Source organism: Dromiciops gliroides, chromosome 6 (genome assembly GCF_019393635.1).
Source record: "Dromiciops gliroides isolate mDroGli1 chromosome 6, mDroGli1.pri, whole genome shotgun sequence".
Classification (NCBI taxonomy): domain Eukaryota; kingdom Metazoa; phylum Chordata; class Mammalia; order Microbiotheria; family Microbiotheriidae; genus Dromiciops; species Dromiciops gliroides.
Window position 1 is genome coordinate 49,207,935 of NC_057866.1, and position 23,616 is coordinate 49,231,550.

Consider the following 23,616-nt stretch of genomic DNA (forward strand, 5'->3'; position numbering starts at 1 on the left):
CTACCTACTGCCTATGAGGTCATTGATATGTGATATGTGAGGCACTTTTCAGTGCTTCAGCTCCCTTAGTGGAAAAATCAGGTTTTTACCTCATATAGACTGACCTAGATGATCTCTAAGATTCCTTCCTGCTCTAAAGCTATGATATATGGTTAGACCAAAATTATTTCCTTTAGACATAAGACCATAGTACCTTCACCTTATTGCTCCCATGTGCATATTATGTCCTGGTCATCTCTTCTAAAAAAAAAAAGATCACAAATACCAATTAAATGGAGAGGCACAATAGTATAATGAATAAATAACTGGCCTTGAAGTGAGAGATCTGGGTTCAAGTCCTGTCTCTTTTTTTATGGGGCAATGGGGGTTAAGTGACTTGCCCAGGGTCACACAGCTAGTAAGTGTCAAGTGTCTGAGGCTGGATTTAAACGCAGGTACTCCTGAATCCAGGGCCGGTGCTTTATCCACTGCGCCACCTAGCTGCCCCCTCAAGTCCTGTCTCTTACTAGTGATGGCTGTGTGATCATGGGCAAGACACTTAACCTCTCAGTGCTTCAGACAACTCTCTAATACTAAAAGTTGCAATGAAGGCACTGACCTATTAATCTTAATTCGTAGGCATTTCCTCATTTGGGAGGTCTCTGTATCAATAATAGCACAAATCCAGTCCCTATCTCCCATTTCTCATCCCTATTTAAAAGTATAACAAAAAATAAGCCTGAAAAATATGTTGGAAGAATGGAGTCCAAGCTGAAGACCTAAGAATTGCTAGACATCATCTGTTTCTCAACCAACACCCCCTGCCTCTCATCCCCAAGGAAGCTTTCTGTGATCATTGGAGGACACTTCCTTGGATAAAGCACCATGAGGAGCTTAGAGTTGCTGAACCAGTTTTCTCTTCCAACATCATTTATATGTCTACCTTGGTGTATGTGGGCCTGGTCACCAGAAGTCATTCTCAAGCTTAGTCAGGATATCATTCAGCCTTCAACAGCTGTATTTTATCTTATTTTTTTTTCGTAGGGCAATGAGGGTTAAGTGACTTGCCCAGGGTCACACAGCTAGTACATGTTTTAGGCGAGATTTTAATTCAGGTCCTCCCACCTTCAGGGCCAGTACTCTATCCACTGTGCCACCCAGCTGCCCCTTTTCAAGCTTTGGTCCTCCAGACAGGAAAGTCTTACATCCAGTTCCCCTACCTAAACCATCTGAAAGGTTGATAAAGTGATAGTTAATCTACATCAAAAGATTTTACTACTTCCCTCCAACATTTCTACTCACTCATATGCTGCATATACCTACACACACTGCACCACAGACAGCCCTTTGAGGGAGTAATTAATAATTTAGAAAGCAACAAAGCACTCTGATGGTTAAGAATATAACCATTTAATTGATATTTGTTTCTACAGTAGCTTGATATTTCATTTCCCCAGGAGAGTAGTTTTCCCTTGCTGTTCTGGGTTTCGGACAGTAAAATGGATCAATCCTGCAGATACCCAAAGGCCATTAGTTAAGTAAGACTGATGTTGAGTGATGGGCAGAAACAACACAGTAGCCATCATGTTTTAACCACTGACATTTATTTAGTGTTTTTAGAACTCATACATTATAGGATAAATTCTAGTTTATAACATCATTATATAATAGGCAAATATAGAATACAATAAATTGCATTTGTACACATAAATACAAAATCTGAGGTAGGGCCTCAAGAATAATGACTTCTTAAATGAACAGTATATAATATGCACTATATAAGATATATATGATGTATCATTTTTTTAACATAATATATTTTCTTCATGTATAGCTAATGAAAAAATAGAATGACCTGATTAGGGAGCATATCTTTATTTTTCACAGGCAATTGTTTCCATATGGAGTGCCTGTATTTTTGACATTACACAAGTATGTAATTACCAATTAACCTATTCAGTGATAGGTCTGTAATAAAGTGCCAAAAAAGACATAAAGGACGCAAAACATTATGCATGACAGACAACAGATTCTAGTTCAACAGGAATTCTTATCCTAATGATGAAATACACCTATAAGGCAAATGGTAACCTGAAGATGTATTGAAAACATGGCAGGAAAACCAAACTTGAAATCATAAGATTCTGCATGCTCTCCAGTGACAAGTTAAACCTCAGCTCAGAAATGCACTCTTTCTTTGGTTGCAGGCTGCTTTGAGATGGCAAAGGCAGGGACCATGAGAGAGCAGAAGCACATGATCCTCCATGATCTCCATGGGCCTGGAGAGTCAAATCTCAGGAGGACAGAAGTTCTAATATTTCATGAGCACCAGGTATTCTCTTTGCAGAAAATTGGGAATTAAGGCCCAATTTCCCAATCTGTTTCTTCCAAGCTGGAAACTCCCCTAACAAACTATGGTTGGGCAAGTGGGGAACACCCCGTCCTTGCATGCCTCATCCTACTTGTCATTGCTGGACAGCCTACAATTAAAAGTGCCTTCAATCCATTTTTCTAGCATTATGCTGCCAAAACATAAGCCCTGAAAAGAAGAGCAACACAAGGCCAAATCCCTATCAACAGATACACACCAGGAGGATTTTGTTATCCATGGTCATCCAAAGCAATAGGATCATATACAAGTCTCCAGGAAGGGAAAGATGATCAGTGAGCAATGAGATGGAACACCAAGGAAACCATGACTTATGTATGGGGAAAAAATCAAGCTAACTGGTAGGTAGGTAGAAGGGGATATTGAGCACTGAGGCACCTCTAGATGATTAGAAATAGGACCTACTTAAAGGTTAGCTCAACCCAAACAAAATACTGCTATAAAGACAATCCACGTCTGATTCAATTAAGAGTCATTTTGTTCAACCCTTCTTTTTGAAGCATAAAGTGCTGCTGCTTCTTGCTGAAACACAAGTTGATTACATTTCTTGCATATTAAAAATACTTGGAAGATCCCAAAGCAATTGAGATCATCCAGGATTTTGCATTGAGTGTAGTTTTCATGCACAAAACAAAAAAGTAGGACATTTGAACTGGTCCCAGAATTTTACCTCTTTTGAGCATATAAACAAGTGACAAACACAATTCTGAACAGATTGAAAGCTACTAATTTGCAAGACTAATATCTGCATAGAAAGCCACAACACCGATAGTTAAGAAATATACAATTATTCTCCTTGGAGGATCTTACAGGGTCACTGGTTTTTCACATATGGCTTTTTGTTTTGGAATGGGTTTCTGGCATTTGTTGGTGTCACCAAAATAATTTCACCAATGGAAAATTACCAAGCTCTTCTGCACAATAATAAATGAGCCACTTTCCCCAACAGCTCCAATGCTTTTTAATCAAATGGAAAATTGTCAGGTAGTAGAGGCTCCACATGCAGTTTATGGTGATATTGGTAATTTTTAAAAATACATTTATTTTTCTTCCTTGAGTTGGGTGCAAGCATTTTAATACCACAGAAATATTTGTCAGAGCTGTATACATTTTAGCTGAAATAGTACTGATCAAGTGCTTGAGATACACTGGACTGCAATGCCTGGAAATAAATCTGTCTTATTTAACATCTCTGAACATAAAAGATTAAAAATTGGGAATGGCTGTCACAATGAAAGAAAGGAAATCTAAAAATTATAATTCTTCGGATTTGCAGCCCCCAAGAAAAATTGGGATTTTCTCACCTGGCACTTGCCACTTTAAATGATTTTCATCTAACATTTCAAGACAGCAAAAAAAAAACAACAGATAGCCAAAGAGTAGATACCTGGGTTTTATCTTCTTGAATAGGTAAATTCTAATTAACACAAAAGCAGCCACTTCCAACTACACAGTTTTTTTTAACTATCCACTTTTAAAAAAAAAAAGTTTAACTAGCAATTAGGTTAACTTATGGATAAAACAAACCTGGAAATATTGGAAAGATTTTTTTTCTTTTAATCACCAAGCAATAATTGTAAGAAATTGCATTGGCATCTAAAATCAAATTCAATTTTTAGCCATAAAGAGGAAAAGAAAGGTGAGAGAAAGAGAAATTCAGAGACAGAGACACACAGAGAGACACAAAAACAGAGAAGATATGGAGACAGTGAAAGAATAGAAAGAGAAAAGACAGAAATAGAAAGGGGAAAAGAATCATCACCAACTGCTACATGGTGGTAATTGATTTGTGGTCTTTTCTCCAACAATCAAAATGGAAAGGCTTCTCTGATTTGGAAAAGTAATTCATTAATTCCCCCAGCTGCCCTCCCCTACCACAATAACCATTTGGTAGGGCCTATTCTCTATACTCATTAATCAAATTGCTCCGCCAAACCAGTGGTAGCTTCTTATCAATATGGCTTTTTCCAGGAAGTGAGCACACCATGCCCCTATGAAACCCAACTGGCATAGGTGAATCAACAGCATAGCTCTGTAAGGCTAAATTGTGAGTGCTAATTTTGGTAAAGTTTCTGTACAAAGAGCATTATTCTGCCTCTGTGATTAACAATAAACTCTACCATAAAGTCAGGGTGGAGGGGACCTTGAAGACTATGGGGGGAAAAAACCCAAACCTCCCAAACCATTTTCATTTCATTTTTCACACACTGATTAGGCAAACTTTAAAGTTCCACACCCATGTCAGCAAATGGCAACACTATTTGCCCTAGAAAAGAGAAAGCTAAGCAAAATGAGTCAGTATTTTATACAAAAGAAATAGGTTTTCTCAAAAAATGTGACATTAAGGTCTGGTTTGGGGTCTTCTTGTTTTTTAAAGGGATGAAAGCATCACATCAATAAACACGTGTTTAACTGAATATTTACCTGAGACCCTGTAATGTAAAGACACAGAGACAAATAAAAAAAAATAATTGAAACAGTCCCTTGAAAGGAATCAATTTTAGATTTGATGCTACTATAGTGGGTCAAAAGAAAAAAGAGAGAGAAAGAAAAGAAAAGAAACTCAGACTACTCTACCCTAAAGTCACCATTTCTATGTTATTTTGTAATATATTATATGGACATAAAACAGCACTACTGGTACATACTACATGAACACAGATCATTCTTTTAAAAGCTCATCTACTTATGTATAGGATATAAGAAGATAATAAAGGTTACAGTTTTGCTCATCTTGGTAGACATATTTTTCTCTCTCATTATAATGCAATTACAATAAGTGCTATAAATGGGGAATTCTTAAAATTGGATTGGCTAAATGTATTCTTAAAAGCTAGAGTCTTAATTGGCTTGATCACTACTTACCTAAACTGTATTTATCAGAAAGTTCTGTAAACGCAGTGACCTAGAAATGTTCTACCAGTCCAGGGACAGCATGATTGCCTTCTACTAAACTCTCCATTTCTCTATATATTTATGACCACAGTTGGCAGTTACTGTGAGTGAAAAAAGTTGAGAGTAAAAATTAAGAAGTTATCAGTCTGTCTTTAAGAGTTTATGTCCTATATATATAAAATATATAGACAGAGTTGGGGTAAGTCTTGTTTTCCCAGAGATCGAAAGAGAACAATATTTCTACAGCTTATAGAAAAGCATTTAGAAGAGAAGAAATGAGAGTACTACATCGAACCTCACGGCTAAATGTCATGTTGAAACTAGAACATAGAACTACCGTAAGAATACAAAATCAGGCACAAATTATATGATGGCTTCTTGAGAAGAGATTGTAGAAAGACAAAAAAAAATGACCCAGAAACCCACAGATGTGACTTCAAAAAGAAATAATTAAATGGAAGGAACAGAAATTATATTTCAGAGTTCTATACAGAGAATGAAAAATCAGGGGCTTCAGTCTGTGAGACCTTTGGTCCAAATGAAAGAGACAAAACTCAAATTATTCATGGAAACTCATGAAATCAACCAATTTAGTGGTGTCCAGATGTATCCACCTGGTCTTATGCCAAATATACTTTCTGATTATTGCCATTTCAATTCCTTCCAAATACATTTTGTCCTGTACTTTAATTCTCTGGAAAAAATCACTGAAATTACTCATTCGATGCCCCATGTTAATACCTTCCAAATTATTGGTGGCCTCATGACTGAGGTCACAACACCTTGTGCTTCAACTCTCCTTTGGCCACCAAAAGGAAACATACCACACTCATCAAACCATTCCTTCTTGTGGCCCAAGCAACTGGTGGAAACAACTTTTCCAATCCGCTCCCAAAAGGTGAATAATAGCATGCTACACAAGGGGTAAACCCAATATATAGGACACCACTAACTCAAAGCCAACATTGCTTCAAGTGGTCTGTCTAGTTCTTCACTACAGCATGCGACAAAAAGTCCTACTTCTCTAAGCAACCACTCTCATGCACAGAAGTGAAGGGAGATGTGGCAAATGGGGAGTGAACTAAGGACATGGGAAGGAAACAAGAAAAAAATCATCAAATCAAGGCCAGGCCGTTGCTGCCATAGGACTAGCACTGGGTCCCCAGTTCAAAATCCTTCACAGGCAGTTTCAATCCCAGGGAGGATGTTCCCAATGGGTCAATCATGTTCTTGTAACGCTCTCCACGGTGCCGAGCCAAAAATGGGCCCCAGTCTGGCTGTGGAGAACAGACCAACTTGAGCTTCTGTAAAAAAGAACCAAAGACACATCAGTCACAGGTCGTGGATTTCAAGTCACAGGAACCAAATACTCTCCTCCTTGCACCTCTTAAACTAAGAATTCAGACCCACCTAGCTTGTGACTCTTTCTAAAAAAGGGAATCTCTTTTGGCAAGAAGTTGTTCCACAAGATCAGGCCCAGTAATTAACTGGGCCAGGAAAGTTAAAGAGGAGATTTACTTTGGTTCACTTGAAATTATTTACATCACCCTGCAAGCAAAATTATCATGCACTGATGCTTACGGTTTGTTTTGCACACAAATTTGCAAGATTAATAAAGGATAAAGAGCCCAGATTTTCATTAGATAGTTTTTCCTCCAAAAGAAAATGTGTAAGATTTTCCCCCCAACTGCCAAACATGCTCTTCAAAGGACACATGCTCAATTACTTCAGCTCTAGAGTCTCAACAGTGGGTAATCATGACATCAAAATAACTAAATTTTCTTTAACTTATTTCCCAAAAGGATATAAATGACCAAATAAAAACCCTAATCCAAACTCAAAAGATATATTGTCAAGAATGAGCAAAGATGCTAATTATCTTATGAAAAAAAGTGGTTACTTCTCTCTTTGGTTCAAAGAACTGAGTTCTGAAGTCAAGCTAAAAATAATGGGAGTTATCTAATTTTCTCATTGAAATCTTTATTGAAAACTTAATTTGATTGGAGAATTTTGTATTAAAAAAAGAAAGAAAACATATCTCTGCCTTTGTAGAGGGAGCAATTATATGTTTATTACCTATTAAAATGAATCTGGCTCCTCTATCAGTTACTTTAATCTCCATTTTAATTATCAGTTTGCAACCTTTATATCCCAAATCAACCATAATAAATGTATATAGCCGACTCATCAGGTTAAGACATTGCAGGCGAAGATGGAAATACCCATGGCTAACACTGTGTCTGTCCAAATTGAGCAGAATTTCAGAACAGTGTGTCAAAGTGATTCGTTGGGAAACAATTACACAGTTACTAGGTCTCACTACGTAACAGCAATCTAAAAACAGAACATGAAATACAGGAAATATTCCTGTTGATGAAAACTGGATTACTGACTTAATGAGAACAAGTCTCCCTCCTATACCTGCCAGGGATAACTAACACATTCTAAGCACATCATTATAAATTAATGAATTTCAACTTCCATTCCCCTGGTTTTTTGTGCATTTTCTAATATTGCCCCATGATTGACACTAACTTATTCTATTTCTTGTATCCCAGATCCAAAGGGGCTTCTTCATGTCTAGTTCTAGTTGACTGAAAGGGCAAGGACCCCAAGGATGCAAGCTACTCAATGCCAGTTATTTTCCTGCCCTCCAGTGATCCATATTCTTCCTTGCCCTCCATAGACCAGTGGTCATCCTCAAGAGTGCTCTAGGTGGTAGCCAGGTTTTTCTCTTACTAGTGCAGCATGAATAAGTTTCATTCTGACAGCTATAAAATCGAGATTTTGCCTTACTAGTAACTTATATAAAGTAGTATGAATTTTCTCATTTATTCTGAAGAGGTGGTTTTTGCATTGATAAAGGTGAATATGTCCTGTAGAATGATAGCATCTTAACACTTCTGAGTTGGAGAGTACCCTTCCTTTCTAGCCCCCTCATTTTACAAAAGGGGAAATCAAGGCTCAGAGATATAAAGTATCACTGAATCTGAAGGTAGGTGGTTTGTAGTCTCATCTGACCAACCAAAGTGGTTCATGTACCCCCAAAATTGTTCAAGAGGTACCACATGAGATACATCCATGCCATTTGTTCTCAAAGTCAATTTATTGCTCAGAGACCTTCATCACATTCCTACAGGGATAGTGCCAATTCTATCAATGTTAACCTGGGTTGAACAACAGGCAGCAAGAAGGAAAGAGAACTGTGACAGAATAATTACATTAAATGTATTTCTAACATCAGAAATAATGGGAGAGTTCAGAAAGAAGACTGGGGTGGAGGGGAAAACTAGTGAGAAAAAAGGAATTTGATGTGTAGTTAAAAACTAAATACTAGGATTTAAATGTGGATGAGGAAAGAGAAGAAGGGAACTCCAGGGAAAGGAGCAGAAGCTATGATCATTTATTCAACAGAGCTGTCACCAGGTTGAAGAATAGCATAATAATAGCTCTGCATTTGGATTGGCTGAAAACCTCCATTAGTAGAATAATACATAATAAAAATGGATTTAATAGAAAACTGTGGCAATTGTAATCACTTAATCACCAGGTCTTGAATAAGTTTACTGAATCTTTTGGGTTTTGGTTTTTTTTTTTTCTGTTCATAGCTTTTCCTGACTTTCCCTTGGGAGGGGATAGCAGGGGAATAGAAATCCATAGAATTACCTCAATGAATTTCCCTGGAGCTAGATGCATTTTTATCACAAACATAATAGGGATCCAAATCACCGAACAGGCCAGCATCAACCATCCAAGCACCATCGACCAGTTGGGGTAGCGGTAAGAGCCATAGGTCATGGGCTCCCACTGATAAAAACTGAAGCAAAGAATAAACTGGGAAGAAAGCGGAAAGAAAGCAACATATGGTTAATGCAGGTTCATCAAGAATGACTTGAAGTATGTCATCCCACACAGAAAGGAATTAAATTGACCCTTCTCTTAACGTGCCTGACCCAAACTATGACTCATATCAAATAAGTAGCTCCTTCCAAAGTTAGACCCAGGGCAATACTGGAGAAGTAATTTGCTATAAAGTACAGCTATAACGACTAATTCATCTATGGGGGTTTTTTTAAATAAACAGTGGGGAATGGAGTGTTGGTATAGCTCTCTGTGCTTGCAATTGGGTGGAGGCAGCATGGTGGGTCAGACTAAAAACCAGGGGTCCAGGTTTGTAATCCTAAATCTGCCACTCATTATTTGGTTCACTCCGTATGTCTCAGATCCCTCCTATGCAAAATGGGAATAATTGCTAATTACTTTTCAGGGACAAAAGTGAAAAACAGACTAATTCCTCCACCCACCCACCGGAAGGATATAAGAGTATCCTCTGAAGACTTGGTCAGGAAATAACATGAATGATCCTATTTGCTGGAATTAAGAACTAAAGAAATGTAAACAAGTGTATCTTGCTCTCATCAAGCCTTCAGAATCATTTCCCAGGGACCATAAGGCAAGGTTTGCTGGCTTTATTATATCTTTAGGAACAGTGGCCTGGAGCAGTTTAATCACATGATTCTCCTTCCTACTCCTCTGAAAATGAAAAATAACAGTGTTTAAAGAGAAATTATTATAGTAAATGGAGCACATGAATGAACTTTGAAAAGCATGAGGTCCTGTACACATGAAAGATATTTGTATAACATCTTTCTCATCATGGCTGTTATTATCCTTACCATTACTGACAGGCAAAGCATACCAGTCCAAGCAGTCATTCCTGTGCAATAAGATTTCAGCACAAAAATTCTAAACAATCCTGGCCCATCAGCGACAATTTTTTTCATGCTCCTACAAAGAGCTCTACTCCAAGTTCCTTTTAAACATTTGCCCCTAGAGTTATAAGCTTTATTACACAGTCTATTGGCACTGTGGCCTAATGTAATTATGTTAAGTTGCTCCATTTCATTTACTATATAAATAGCAATACGTCTGCTTATGTTTGTGCATAATTCAGTAACGTGATCTGACTATGTATACAATAATTGCATAGAGAATATTTATAGCCCTATAAATCCAAGGAGGCATGTATAAAAATCATCAGTTTTATTTCTGGGGCTACAAAGTCATTGAAGCCATAATATTAGCCCTTCTTAACTCACTACCAATCCTGGATCTGTAAGAGGATACAACAAGAACATACAACAGTGGGTGACTGGGTCTTTTTTCTTCTGTGTCTAGTTATATAGATATTATACCATGCCGATCAATGTAAGATAATTTTTAATGCTAAATTCCTTTCTCAGAATTTTGTTTCAATAAAATCTCACCCATTAGCTATCCAGTGACAATGTGGTACTAAGGGATGGAGTCAGATTCACCCACCACTGGTAACACCTAAGCTTCCTTCCCAAAAAATGGTACACTGGTAAGGACATTGTGTATTTATTAACTTAGACCTTCAGAAACTGTTTCCAAAACTTGGCACCACTCGAGGTCAGTGCCCTCAGAGTAGAAATCCTCAGTGTTCTAAAGAAGATGGTTTGGTTTCTCCTTTGTTCTTATCATTTCTTTTTTTAATTTCTTTTTTTCTTTTCTTTTTGGAATTACACCTGCTTTTATTTTTAATTCAATTAATTTCATTTTCTCTCCCTCCCACATCCTATCCTAAATTAAAAAAAAAAACTTGTAACAAATATTCATCATCAAGCAAAACAAATTCCCTCATTGTACTCATTTTTCCCCCTAGGGTGAGATGCAGTAGATCATATCTTTAACAAAGAACCAAGTAGATATGTTACTTACACAAGAAACACATAAAGGCCTTAGAAAGGTTGAAGCTAGAACCCAGTTCCCCTCATTATTCTGTTCGGTAGGCCAGGCCCATGGGAAAAAACAAACAAATAAACAAACAAATGCCTCTCTTCAAGGGAAAGCAATCTGTCACCATTAGCTAATGTCTGAACAATAGCAGATTCTCTCAGGGAAGGAATAAAGAGCTAAATGGGGTTAAGGGGATCTTGGTGTTTTTAACACAGAAAAGTCGCAGATTCATGTCCATGCTAAATGAGAGGTGGGGGAAGGGGGTTTTCCAAAGTCTTTATCTGAGCCCTTTAGTGAATTCAATATGCTTCTAAATGCCACCATAAAGAACTACAAAATTGTAAGCAACACACCTTGGGTGAAACATACAACTTCGTCACTCATATAGCAAGAGGAAAGTGGGTAGGGATGGGGGGAAAAAAAGTAAAGGCTAAATCTCAGTGGAAATGCACAGGTTAAAGGAAATCTAATACTATAAATTCTAAGTGGTTTCTTCTGGGCATAAGGGAAAGGAAGAAAGAAAATGCAAAAATAACAGCACACAAACCCCGCCCCCCACACACACACACAAGCAACCTAGTGTTTTCATTTCAATTGCCTATATCTAAAAAGAGCATGATAAACAAAAAAACAACATCCTAAATTCAGTTGCACCTGAAAGAGACCCTGAGGGAAGAAGTCAGGGATATAATTGCCCTGAGTGTCATTCTGTCTAGGAAGCAGAACAATCCTCTTTACTGTACTATTTCTGTATGGGGATGGGAAGCATGCTTTAGAGATGATAGATTAATCAAATATGCCTTTGGCTTTGCGCTTCTCATCAGAGAGATAGGAATCTATAATTTACTTCCATCCCAGAGACAGATATGGCACATGTAAATGTATATACGACACCTCCTCAGAATCCAACATGCATCTCTCCAGCTCAAATGTCGCCAACTATTCCCCTCGGGTAAAAGAGTAAAATCAGGCAGGCAGACTCCCATAAGAATTCCAATTTTTATTTGGGTGAATAAAAAAAAACCCAACACCATCGGCAGCAGCTGAAGGGCATGTTCTCATTCCATCAATAAAGTTGAGCAAACTAAAAACATAAAAATAAAAAAGTTGGGAGTGGAGAGCCAAAAACTTATTTGCTAATGACAGGAGATAGAGTCACGTTCTTTCTACCAAGTTGGTAATTCAGACCTTCATGTAGTGGACTCGGTTCTGGTTTTAAAAGAATGTAAACATATCTTAGAGCCTCTAAAATCTCATGGTGAATAATGGGCAGGGGGAAAGAGAGGACTGCACCCCAAAATAGTATTAATCACTTTCCACGTAGACTGAAACAAATGCATCACGTAGGTTTTTTCCCCTTCTTGTTCCAGCCTCTCAGAAAGAAGTTGAAATGGTGTCATTATACTCTTCATTATCTTCGCCCCCTGCTTGATTTCCTTTAGAGAGATAGAACATAAGCTTTGGCCGTGTAATCGGTCTTAGTCTGGCTTCTAGCGCCACCTGCTGGGAAATGGGAGTATGGGAGCATCCACAACTTTCCAGAGAGCATTACATTTAGAGTTGAAAGGAACTTCCAAGGAGGAAGCTAGGGACCAGGGAGCTTAAATGACCAGCTCAAAGATGCATAAGGAGTTATCACCAGAGGGAGGATTTTTAACCTAGGCCTTCTAACAATTGGCTTTTCACTAAACCACTACTGTCCCAGGGATCAGGAGGAGAATCTGCGATGTGAATCCAGGGACCCATTTCCATCTGTAGGTCTTTAAGGAAGTCATCAAGCAACCTTTCATACAATGAAAGGAGAATGGCTCTCTATGTAAGTATGCATAGCTACTGGAAAGGATATACAAAATATTCTCATCTAATTAATTAATTAATCTAAAGATTCATTACCCAAAGCTACCGTGTTCTGCTCTTTAGAAGAGAAGGATAAACAAATCAAATTTATGCAGAGAAATCTAATTCATGAGTTGAAGCATCCACTGCAAATATATGATCCTTACTGTAAGAATTGTGGGTGTTACAAATGCCCAACAGACTTTCCAGAAAATGTTTGGCTGGAATCCAATCATCATTTCTATATCTTCACAAAATCTTTGCAGACCTGCAAACAGACAAGTAGAGGCAGTCAGGGCATCAGGCAATGTAGAAAAATTGGGTCTCATTACAGAAACAAATTCAAGTTCTTTGAACCAAGATGGCACCTGTCTGATACAAAGGTCATACCACTTATGCAAGGAGACCATCTGATGCACTATTCCCTCTCACTCTGTCTAGAAGATAATGGAAAATTGAAACTTTAAATAGCTCTTAAATACATGCAGTGGTACAGTTCAAGGATTCTATCCCCTAATGACATGGAAAAACTCTTGGGCCACAAGTAGCACTTAGGCCACATCAAAGCCATCTAATACTGTCTCAGACTTGCACACATGCTCATCTTGTTGTCTTTGAAAGCCTCATAGGTTCATTGGGTCAGAGACAGAGATGGAAAGTATTTGGGAGGTCATCCCATTTGAAGCCTTCATTTTAGAAATGGAACTGAGTTCAAAAAGAGGAATGACTTTCCCAGGGTCACCTAAGTAGTAAGTGACTGAGCCAAGATTGAACCCCATACCAAATCCTATGGGTTTTTTAGTTCCTTGCATTGCCATGCCACTTGTCTATGAAAATCTCATCCAATAGATACAGCAGATGATGAAATAGCCTCACAGAAACAGTTCAAAATTTATCATACTTAATGTGATTTTTCTACCCTCCCCATTAGTCAAATTGATAAAATGGGCTTTCATGAGCTTATATCTGGGATACATTTTTCTTTCTCTCATGTGTGGGGATATCTGCAGAGCCATCAGACAAAAATTTTCCCATTGTAAAATCATTGTCTCCTGATTGGCTTCCTTCCTTGGTGCAGTGAGGCTTATTGTCATCCTAGTCACAGACTCAATTCTAATGAATACGTTAAAGGAGACAGGGTGTACAGTAGAAAGAGTTATGGGACCTGCATCTGAATGTCTTCGCTACCACCAGAGCTTAGACAAGTTCCTTAAACTCTTTGTGACTCAGTCTCCTCATTTGTAAGATGAAGGACTGGTAAGATTCGATGAACTCTGAGATCCTTTCCAATTCTAAATATCTGATTGTATGACCCTAGGAATCGATGCATCAATCATGCCAAAGACCTTTTCACTTTTACAAAGGGCCATTTTGCCTTTCTAGCATTTCATCTGACCCTTCTCTATCATGCCAGCAATGTAAATGACATCTTCTGTTACCTCCTGCCCAGCTAAGTGGCATGGTAGAGCACTGGGCCTGGAGTCAAAAAGACTTGAGTTCAAATTCTGCCTCAGACACTTTTAATAGTTGTGAGACCCTAAACAAGTCACCTGACCTCTCGGTCATAGTTTCCTCATCTGTAAAACAGGGATAATAATAGCATCTACCTCATAGGGTGGTTGTAAGGATCAAATGGGATAATATATGCAAATAATTTTACAAACCTTAAGGTTGTAAATGTGAGATAAATGTGAGATATCATTACTGTTATTATTATTCCTGTGTCTCTGCCTGAGAGACCTACTCTCTTAGACATGGAAATGAATGACAACAGGTTAATTAGATAATTATTACCCCTCTAACTGCAAATATTTCCTAGCCCTTTAAAGTGTGCAAAGCACCTTATATACATTATCTCCTTTTAACCCCTCAATAATGCTGGGAGGTATGTACTAAAGGTATTATTAAACTCCATGTTACAAATAAGGACAGTGAGATTCAAGAGGATTAAAAGACCGATAGCCAATGGTGCCCCTCCTAGTAAGTATCAGAGGCAAGATTTGTACCCAGGTCTCTCCAGACTCAAAGCTCAGTGTTCTTTCCACTACACCACACTACCTTTTTGTGTCATTTGGTGCCATTGACTAACAAACCAATGAGAGAGATCAGTTCTGATTAGTGGAAGGCTTCTCAGTGTTCCTGTCTTCACATCATGTAGAAGATTGCTTACTTCCCACAAGAGCACACATTCTAGGAAGCATGCAGTTTTCCCTTTATTTGCTAATTATCACCAGCATCCTGGCAACTCTAGCAAGAAAGATGATCTCCAACTTGCCAAGCATTCATTCACCCACATTTCATGGGTAGAATGCTTATTGTTTCGACTCTACAGGAGCCAGCCTGCTGTGACTAAAATCATTCCTGAAGCAGGGGGGAGGTTTAATATAAAGTCTGCTAAAACAGCAGGCCCCTAGAGTTATAACTAAACATAGTCTGAGAGGTCTAATCATTTCTTGTTATCTATCTGTAGGTTCTAGAATATTCCTTATAGGACCAAGGGGGCAGAGAAATAGCTTGTGTATGTGGGAGTTGGGGAGGGGGTTTGTCTTCAATATCCTTCTTGTTATTTTTCTGATAATAACCAAATCATTACTATCTTAAAAGTTGTATTAATTACCTACCCTATGGCCCAGACCAAAATTCTCTTCCCTGGCCACCTCACCCCCTTTTGTATTGTCTCTCTCATTCAGAACGTGAGTTCTCTGAGGGCAGGGTCTGACTCACTTTTGTATCTGTTTCTCCATTGCCTAGAACATTGCCTGCTGCAAAGTAGCAGCTTAATAAATGCTTATTTATTAATTGAATTACTCTGCAAGGAAAGGGCAGTGTTGCATGCACAGATAGGAATAATGAGTTAAGCTAGATTAATAAGTCAGTGGTAGGTTGTAGAGAGCCTTGAGTATGAGGAAAAGTCATTTGAACTTTTCTCAGTAGGCAATAAAGATTCACTGAACTGGTTTTCAGCATAGGAATGACATGAACAGATGGATAAACTAAAAAAAATATTATTCTGACAGGAGTGTGAAGGATAGATTGAAGGGGAGAGAAAGAATGAAGATGGGGAAAGCTGAAAGGAAAATATTATATGCCAGCAATGGGAGCTTTGACTAGAATTGTTGCAGTAGCGATAGAGAGGGGGATAGATGTGAGATGTTCAGAAATTAAAACTATAAGTTCTAATCATCGATTAGATGTGAAAGATGAGGGAGAGGGGAGTCAACAATCCCAAAATTCCAAGCATGGAGGTGCTAATGACAAACAGTAAAGTCAGAAAGATGAACTAGCTTGAGGAGAAATATAATAGACTTGATTTTAAACATGCTGAGTTTGAGGTGCTGGTAGGACATATGAACAGAGATATCCCACACATTATTCTGGAACTCAGAAGGTCAGGACTAGAGAAAGATTATTGAGAATTACTGGTAGTAGGAGTAGTATATGAAACCTTAGGACTGAATGAGATTTCTGAGGGAGAGAATATGAAAAGAAGTAAGGACCAAAGATAGATCTTGGGGGAGCACCTGCATTTGAGGGTTAAGAAGAAGATGGGGAGCCAAGGACACAGAAGAGGAGCAGCTGAAGAAGTAAGAGTGTGGTATCTTTGAAGCTAAGAAAGGTGAGTTTTCTTCAAGAACAAAAGCTGTAAAAAGATCATGGAAAGAAAAAAGTCGATGGTTTGATAGTTATGGGATGATTAGTGACCCTTTAAGGGAGCAGTGTCTGTGGAGTGTTGGGGATGGAAGGGAGAATATAAGAGTCTGAGAAGGGAGTGGGTAGTAAGGAAATGGAGATATTCATCACAGATAATTATTTCAAGTTTAGCAATAAAGGGGAAAGATAGGATGTTAGCTATATGGGAACAAAGAGCCAAGGGAAGACTTTTTTAGGACAAGGCAGAGGACAAGGATCCAGTGGAAAGATGAAAAACAAAATAAAAACCATAATTTCTAATGATAGCATCAGAATTAGCCAATTAATTAATTTGTACACTTATGAATTTTCCTTTTTCTTTGTTGCTTTATTCCATCATATTCCTCCCAGTAGGCAGGTATAGTGGTGTTATTGTTCAGTCATGTCTGACTCTTCATGACCCCTTTTTGGGTTTTCTTGGCAGATTCATTGGGGTGGTTTGCTATTTCCTTCTCCAGCTCATTTTACAGATGAGAAACTGGGGCAAACACAGTTAAGTGACTTGCCCAGGTCACATAGCTAGTAAGTGTCTGAAGCCAAATTTGAACTCATGAAGATGAGTCTTCCTAACTGTAGGTCCAGTGCTCTATCCACTTGACCACCTAACTTTCACCAAGAATTAGTAGCAAAACTTTTTTTTAAGAAATAAATGAGTTACATGCTGTTTCCAAGGAATAAGATGAGAAAGAAAAAAGCCAGACTCTTTTCCCACTACATCTGAAAGGCAGGAGCAGAAAATTCACCAAGAGGTGAGGGGGAGGAAGTAAGAATCAAAAATGGACACCAGTGAACCATGAACCTAAGTCATAATGTTATGGGCCCATAGCACCCCAGAAGTTCTCTGGGACACAGCAAAGAAACTTCTGATTGAGAAACTAATCCAAAGGACAGACACACCTAAAGAGATAAGTGGAATCAGATTGGACTCAGCTAGCTTCAGGACCTACACCCTTCATTCTAGGCTCCCTCAACCCTGGGGAGATAAATTTGGGTGTGGCTGCTGCCTTTGTGTCCTGAGGAGAGAGATGACTTGAGAGATCCCCAGCCACCCCTCACCCAACTCCTCAAGCCACCACCAGTGGGGGATGGTCCTCCCTCACTAAAGGAACTTTCCACAGTCAGATGGTCACCCCCATCAGTCCTCTATAAAAGTACCTGCCTGTCTCCTGCTCGAGGAGATTGGTATCTCAGAGCCACTCTCTCTGTGCCATGCCTTTCTCCCCATGAGAAGTCCAACTTCTTTCATGGTTTCCCTTCCCTTCCCCTTCCCCTTCCTCTAAATAAACTACAATCTTATCCTAATGGCTTTTGTGTGCAAGAGGGCATAATTCTTTTTTGTTTGTTTTTTTGGTGAGGCAATTGGGGTTAAGTGACTTGCCCAGGGTCACACAGCTAGTAAGTGTCAAGCGTCTGAGGCTGGATTTGAACTCAGGTACTCCTGACTCCAGGGCCAGTTCTCTATCCACTGTGCCACCTAGCTGCCCCAAGGGTGTAATTCTTTAAAGAGGAATTCCTAAGGACCCCAAACCCCTATCCCTTACCCCTTACCCCTTATCCCATTTTCCCCATGACAATAATAATGGAAAACAGCTCCCATCACCAAACTGGGCCTTAGCAACACAGAATCTAAGTGCAAATCAAGGAAAACTTTTTTATTTTACTTTGCAGTATATGAGTTTATGACTCATGTTGAATGTCTTTAAGAAAAACTTGAAAGTCCTATTTTAAAATCGCCTAAGTGTTTCCTCCATGCTTCAGTTCTATCGACAAGCTTTGCTGCCCCAAAGTGAAATTACCTACCTCAAGAGAGAGTAGGTACCCCCTCCTTAGAGGTCTTCAAACAGAGCTTGAGTGACCACTTGCTGGGTATTTTACAATGGGCATTCCTTTCATGTATCACTTGCATGAGATGGCTGTTGAAGTCCCTTTCAACTCTGAAAATCTATGTTTCTCGGGGTATCCTCAACCAATAAACATATATTAAGCACCAACTATGTGCCAGGCACTGTGCTAAGTGCTAAGGATACAAAAAAGAAAAAGGCCAAAGACAGTGCCTGCCCTCAAGAAGCTTACATTCTAATGTGGGAGAAAACAAGCAAACAAATATATACAAGGCAAACTATATGCAGAGTAAATGGGAAATAATTAACAGAAGGAAGGCTCTAGAATTGAGAGAGACTCGGAAAAGCTTCCTGTAGAAGGTGGGATTTTAGTTGGAATGTAAAGGAGGCCAGGGAGGTCAGTAGTCAGAGTGGAAGAGAAAGAGACTTTTAGGCATGGGGGAAATGCCCAGAGCTGAGAAATGGAGTGTCTCATTCATAGAACAGCCAGGAGGCCAGTGTCACTGGATTGAATTTTGGGGAGTAAGGTATAAGAGGTCTGGAAAGATAGAAGGAGGCTAGGTTATAAAGAGTTTTGAATGCCAAACAGAACATTTTGTATTTTATACTGGAGGCAATTGGGGGGCAGTAACGTGATCAAACTTGCATTTTAGAAAATTCACTTTAGTAGATGAATGGAAAATGTATTGGAGTGGGGACAGGCAGGTCCACAAGAAGGCTATTGATATAATCAAAGCAGGAAGAGATGAAGACCCACTCCTGAGTGGTGGCAGTGTCAGAGGAGAGCAGGTCTGTTTCACCTTTGGACAAAGTCAAACACATTTTGAATCATGGAATGTTGGAGATAGCAAGGACCTTAGAGATCTTCCAGTCAAATGAATGTCCTTTGTGGGCCAGCAGCCAATATAAGGCACTGGAAGGGGTAAGGGAAGAGAGATACAAAAGAAACATCTCACAGTCTGTACCTTCGATGAATAATATGACATAGAAATTAGTTCCTAATTAAAAAAAAACATTAATTAGCTTCCTAAAAATGCCCATAAGAAGTTACTTTCCATGAATACAATGCATGTTTTCCCTGACATTTAAAAAGTCTTTCACAACCTGGTCATAACCTATCTTTCTAGTTTTATTATGCATTATCCTCTTATACTCACTCTGGGATCCAACCTAGTTGGCCTTCTCACTGTTCCTCCCCTATGGCACTTCATTTTCTATCTGTGCCTTTGCCCTGGCTGACCTCTGTGAGTGGAATGCATTCCCTCCTTACCTATACCTCTTGGAAATCCCTTTTTCCTTCCAAATTCAGCACAAGCATCCTATTCTACCTGGAGCTTTTCTTGATTCTTCCTTCCTCCCTCCTCCATCCCATGTCCCAACAATTTCAGTCTTCTACAAAAAGATTACCATCTATTTCTTTTGTATGTATTTTGCATATAACTATTTATGTACATATCGTCTTCCTCTTTAGAACATAAACTCCCAGAAGGTGGAAAAATTTCATTTCTATCTGCATTCCCAGAACCTAACACAGTACTGATCATACAATAGGTGCTTAATAAATGTTTGTTGATTAATTGACCATCTAGGAACAGTTTGTTCCCAGAGACAAGAAGCTAATTAACATGTGAAGGGTGTTGACTATGGGTAAAATTGTGAAGCAGATGAACCTTGTCTTCAATTTATTCTCTCATCCACTATCACCCTTAACCTGCCCTCTCCTTTAAAAAAAAATCCCTGTTAAAGTATTAACTGTGAACAAATAACTGACCTTCATATAGAGCTTAAAAGTTTACAGCGCACTCTACATACTTTAAAGGCAAAGACTATATCTTCTCTAAGCTTTGTATCACACCCAGAACCAAAAGGCACAGTGCTTTACATGTAGCTGGCATTAGGAAAATGTTTGGTGTGTCTTATCAGATTCTAATTCCAAAACTACCTGGCACAGCATGAAACTTATAGAAAGTATTCATTGAAGGCTTCTTTCACTGGTTTAACAATTAAGGGAAACCCCTTTTTGCCTTCTGCCTATTGTCTCCCATCAAGCAAAGCTAGGAAGATTTACATCCTGCACACCAGCTTTATACAGAAATTTGAGAGTTGTGAAAGAGCCAAAATACAAATAAAGGGGTCGGATGGGAAGCCGGGTGAGAAGGGGGAAAAGTAAGTCCAGATTAAAGGGCTTTTTTTTTAATTAAAAATCTTGATGAGCTCAGCAAGCAGAACGTGTAACAAGAGCTGAAGACAGATTTATTCCATCATAAAAGCAACTGACTGGTGTGGTGCCAACATCCTTATTATGAAAAGTACAAGGATGTGGAAGTCGATGTTCCAAGGGGTGTAAAACAAGCAATTGTTAGAGGTGGAAAATAAATCACACCAATTTAAAGCATTGTGATCTGGGGAAATGCACAGATGAAATTAAGAATTTCAGCTCTGGTGTGGAACCAATCTATCCTGCCTCTACAGAACTCCATGTCACTTATCTGATCTCCTATTCTTCTAGCCACAAGGTCAGTGTGTTGGCTCCCAGTAAAACTCAAAGAAATTTTAAAAGCTATTTCATTAATTTATAAGGTGCTTAAAGGCACAATGCCTGAATCAAACTCAGAGAGCCAAGCTTCCAAACCTATACTGAGGTCAAGACCCTTCAGGAATATTGAACCAAGATCGATACTGAAACCAAGCACAGAATTGAACACCCAACATATATTTTTTTAATTGAGACAGCATGATGTAGTGGAGAGTGTAAGCGATGAACTAAGAAGACCTGGGTCCAAATCCGCCCTCTGACCCATCATAGTGGGATGACTTGGGTACATTATTTAACCTCTCTCTCAGATATCTTTCAAGGATGTAGGTATAAGTGGAAAGAACACTGACTCTGGAGTCTGGTGACCTGGGCTCAAATTATGCTTCTGATACACACTACTTTTTTTTTTTTTAGTGAGGCAATTGGGGTTAAGTGACTTGCCCAGGGTCACACAGCTAGTAAGTGTTAAGTGTCTGAGGCCGGATTTGAACTCAGATACTCCTGACTCCAGGGCCAGTGCTCTATCCACTGCGCCACCTAGCTGCCCTGATACATACTACTTTTATGAGCTTGGGCAAGTTACTTATCTTCTTTGAGCTTCCGTTTCCTCACCTGTAAAATTTAAGGGTTGAAGTAGAGGGACTCTGAGATCCTTCCCAGCTCTATTTCTTTTTCTTTCTTTCTTTCTTTTTTTGCAGGGCAATGAGGGCTAAGTGACTTGCCCAGGGTCACACAGCTAGTAAGTGTCAAGTGTCTGCAGCCGAATTTGAACTCAGGTCCTCCTGAATCCAGGGCGAGTGCTTTATCCACTGCACCACCTAGCTCTCCCACCCCTCTCCGCCAAGTTCTATTTCAATGGTGGAAGTTCCTATTTCCAGAATCCCCAACAGGACTGAAGTCCCAGATGTTTCTCATATCCCTGAGTATTTTAAAAATCAGTAAGAATGGCATCCCCTCTGTTAAGAAGGAAATACAATCGGGACAGCTAGGTGGCACAGTGGATAAAGCACCAGCCCTAGATTCAGGAGTACCTGAGTTCAAGTCCAGCCTCAGACACTTGACACTTACTAGCTGTGTGACCCTGGGCAAGTCACTTAACCCCCATTGCCCTGCCAAAAAAAAAAAAAAAAAAGGAAATACAATTCTCCAGTTGGTGAAGCTGGAAGAGACCTCAAAGATCCTGTAGTTCAGCCTCTTCATTTGGCAAATGAGGAAACTTAAGCCCAGAAAGACTGCACTGAATAAAATCACTGCAATTAGTAATTGACAAGGCAAGGGCTAGAAGCAAGTCACCTCACTTCCCATCCAGAGTTCTTTTCACTTCAACTTGCTTCCTCTTGTTTCATCAACTCAGTTAATTTAAAACAAAATTCTGCTACAAGAAAATTGTACTCATCGGTGCAATGTTTTTCCTAATATGTTTCCATTTTTGTCCTGCCTTCTACAGACTAGGCATTTTATTTGGCCTCATCCTATTGAAGTGGAATGCCAAAATGCAATACTTTCCTGCATGATAAATATTAAACTATCAACTATAAATTCAAACTATACTGGAATACAATAGAAAGAGAATTAGATAAAGGAATTTGTTTTACTTGACTATGTGTATTTATAATCCATTTCATTTTTCTTGCTTTTTCAGTGGGTGAGGGAGGAAAGGTGGAGGGGTGAAATTTGGAACTACAAGTAAAATGAGTTTGAATTTGATTTTTTTTTAAAAGAGAATTAGGTCTATAGTTTGAAGGCCTGGATTCAAATCCCACTCCTGTGCAACTTTGGGCAAGTGACTTAACCTCTCTGGGACTCCGTTTTCTCACCTGTAAAACAGGTTTGGCTAGATGTCCTCTGAGGTCACATGATCCTGTAATACTATGAACTTTATCTGGAAACATTCTATTCCTATCAATGGGTTAAAAATTCATTTAGTAAAATCCATCTACAGAGAAATAACTGGTGGTATCTGAATACAGACTGAAGCATAATTTTTTTGTTAGTTCCTTTTTCTAAAGTTTTTTGATCAGTTTTCTTTCACAACCTGACTAAGGTGGAAATGTTTTGCATGACTACACATGCATAACTTATATTGAATTGCTTGAGTTCTTAAGGGGAGGGTTGTTGGGAGGAAGGAAGGAAGAGAATTTGGAACATAAATTTTTAAAAATTGATGTTAAAATTTGTTTTTATATGTAATTTGGGAAAAACTAAAATTCTAAAAGAAAATGAAAAACAATCCATTTATGGTTCAGTCTGAAATTTTCATCTAAAACATATAGGCAGTTCCTGCTAGAAGTAATCCAGTGGAATTGAGTCTTCATAAAGAGACGAAGTACCCACGTCTATTAAATCACTGGTCCACAAAAATGTTCAAAAGTGTTCAAGTATTGCAGAGCACTCAGGGTACAAAGACCAAAACTTTCAAAATATAGATGGATGGAAAGATAGATAGATAGATAGATAGATAGATAGATAGATAGATAGATAGATAGATAGATAGATAGATAGATAGATGATAGATGATAGATATCCTAAGGACAAAGAAAGAAAAAAGATGTACATATGTGTGTGTAACCCCTTTGGGATATACAGAATCTACTTCCAGTTTCTTATGCAAAAAGATATCTCACATTCTCATGCTTTAAATCTGAAGTGGAAAAAGCTTTTTGTTTAATGATGCTTTTAAGCTGTTAAAT

General features: G+C 38.7%; 1 protein-coding gene across 1 annotated transcript in view; it reads right to left on the minus strand.

The window, feature by feature from the left end:
• Positions 1–3,851: 3,851 nt before the first annotated feature.
• The window catches only part of SLC6A5 (solute carrier family 6 member 5), a 70,480-nt gene continuing 50,715 nt past the window's right edge, over positions 3,852–23,616 (minus strand). The window contains 3 exon segments of the mRNA XM_043973339.1: positions 3,852–6,567; positions 8,930–9,097; positions 13,027–13,127. Coding sequence (XP_043829274.1) covers positions 6,412–6,567; positions 8,930–9,097; positions 13,027–13,127 — 425 coding nt within the window. The 3' untranslated portion in view covers positions 3,852–6,411.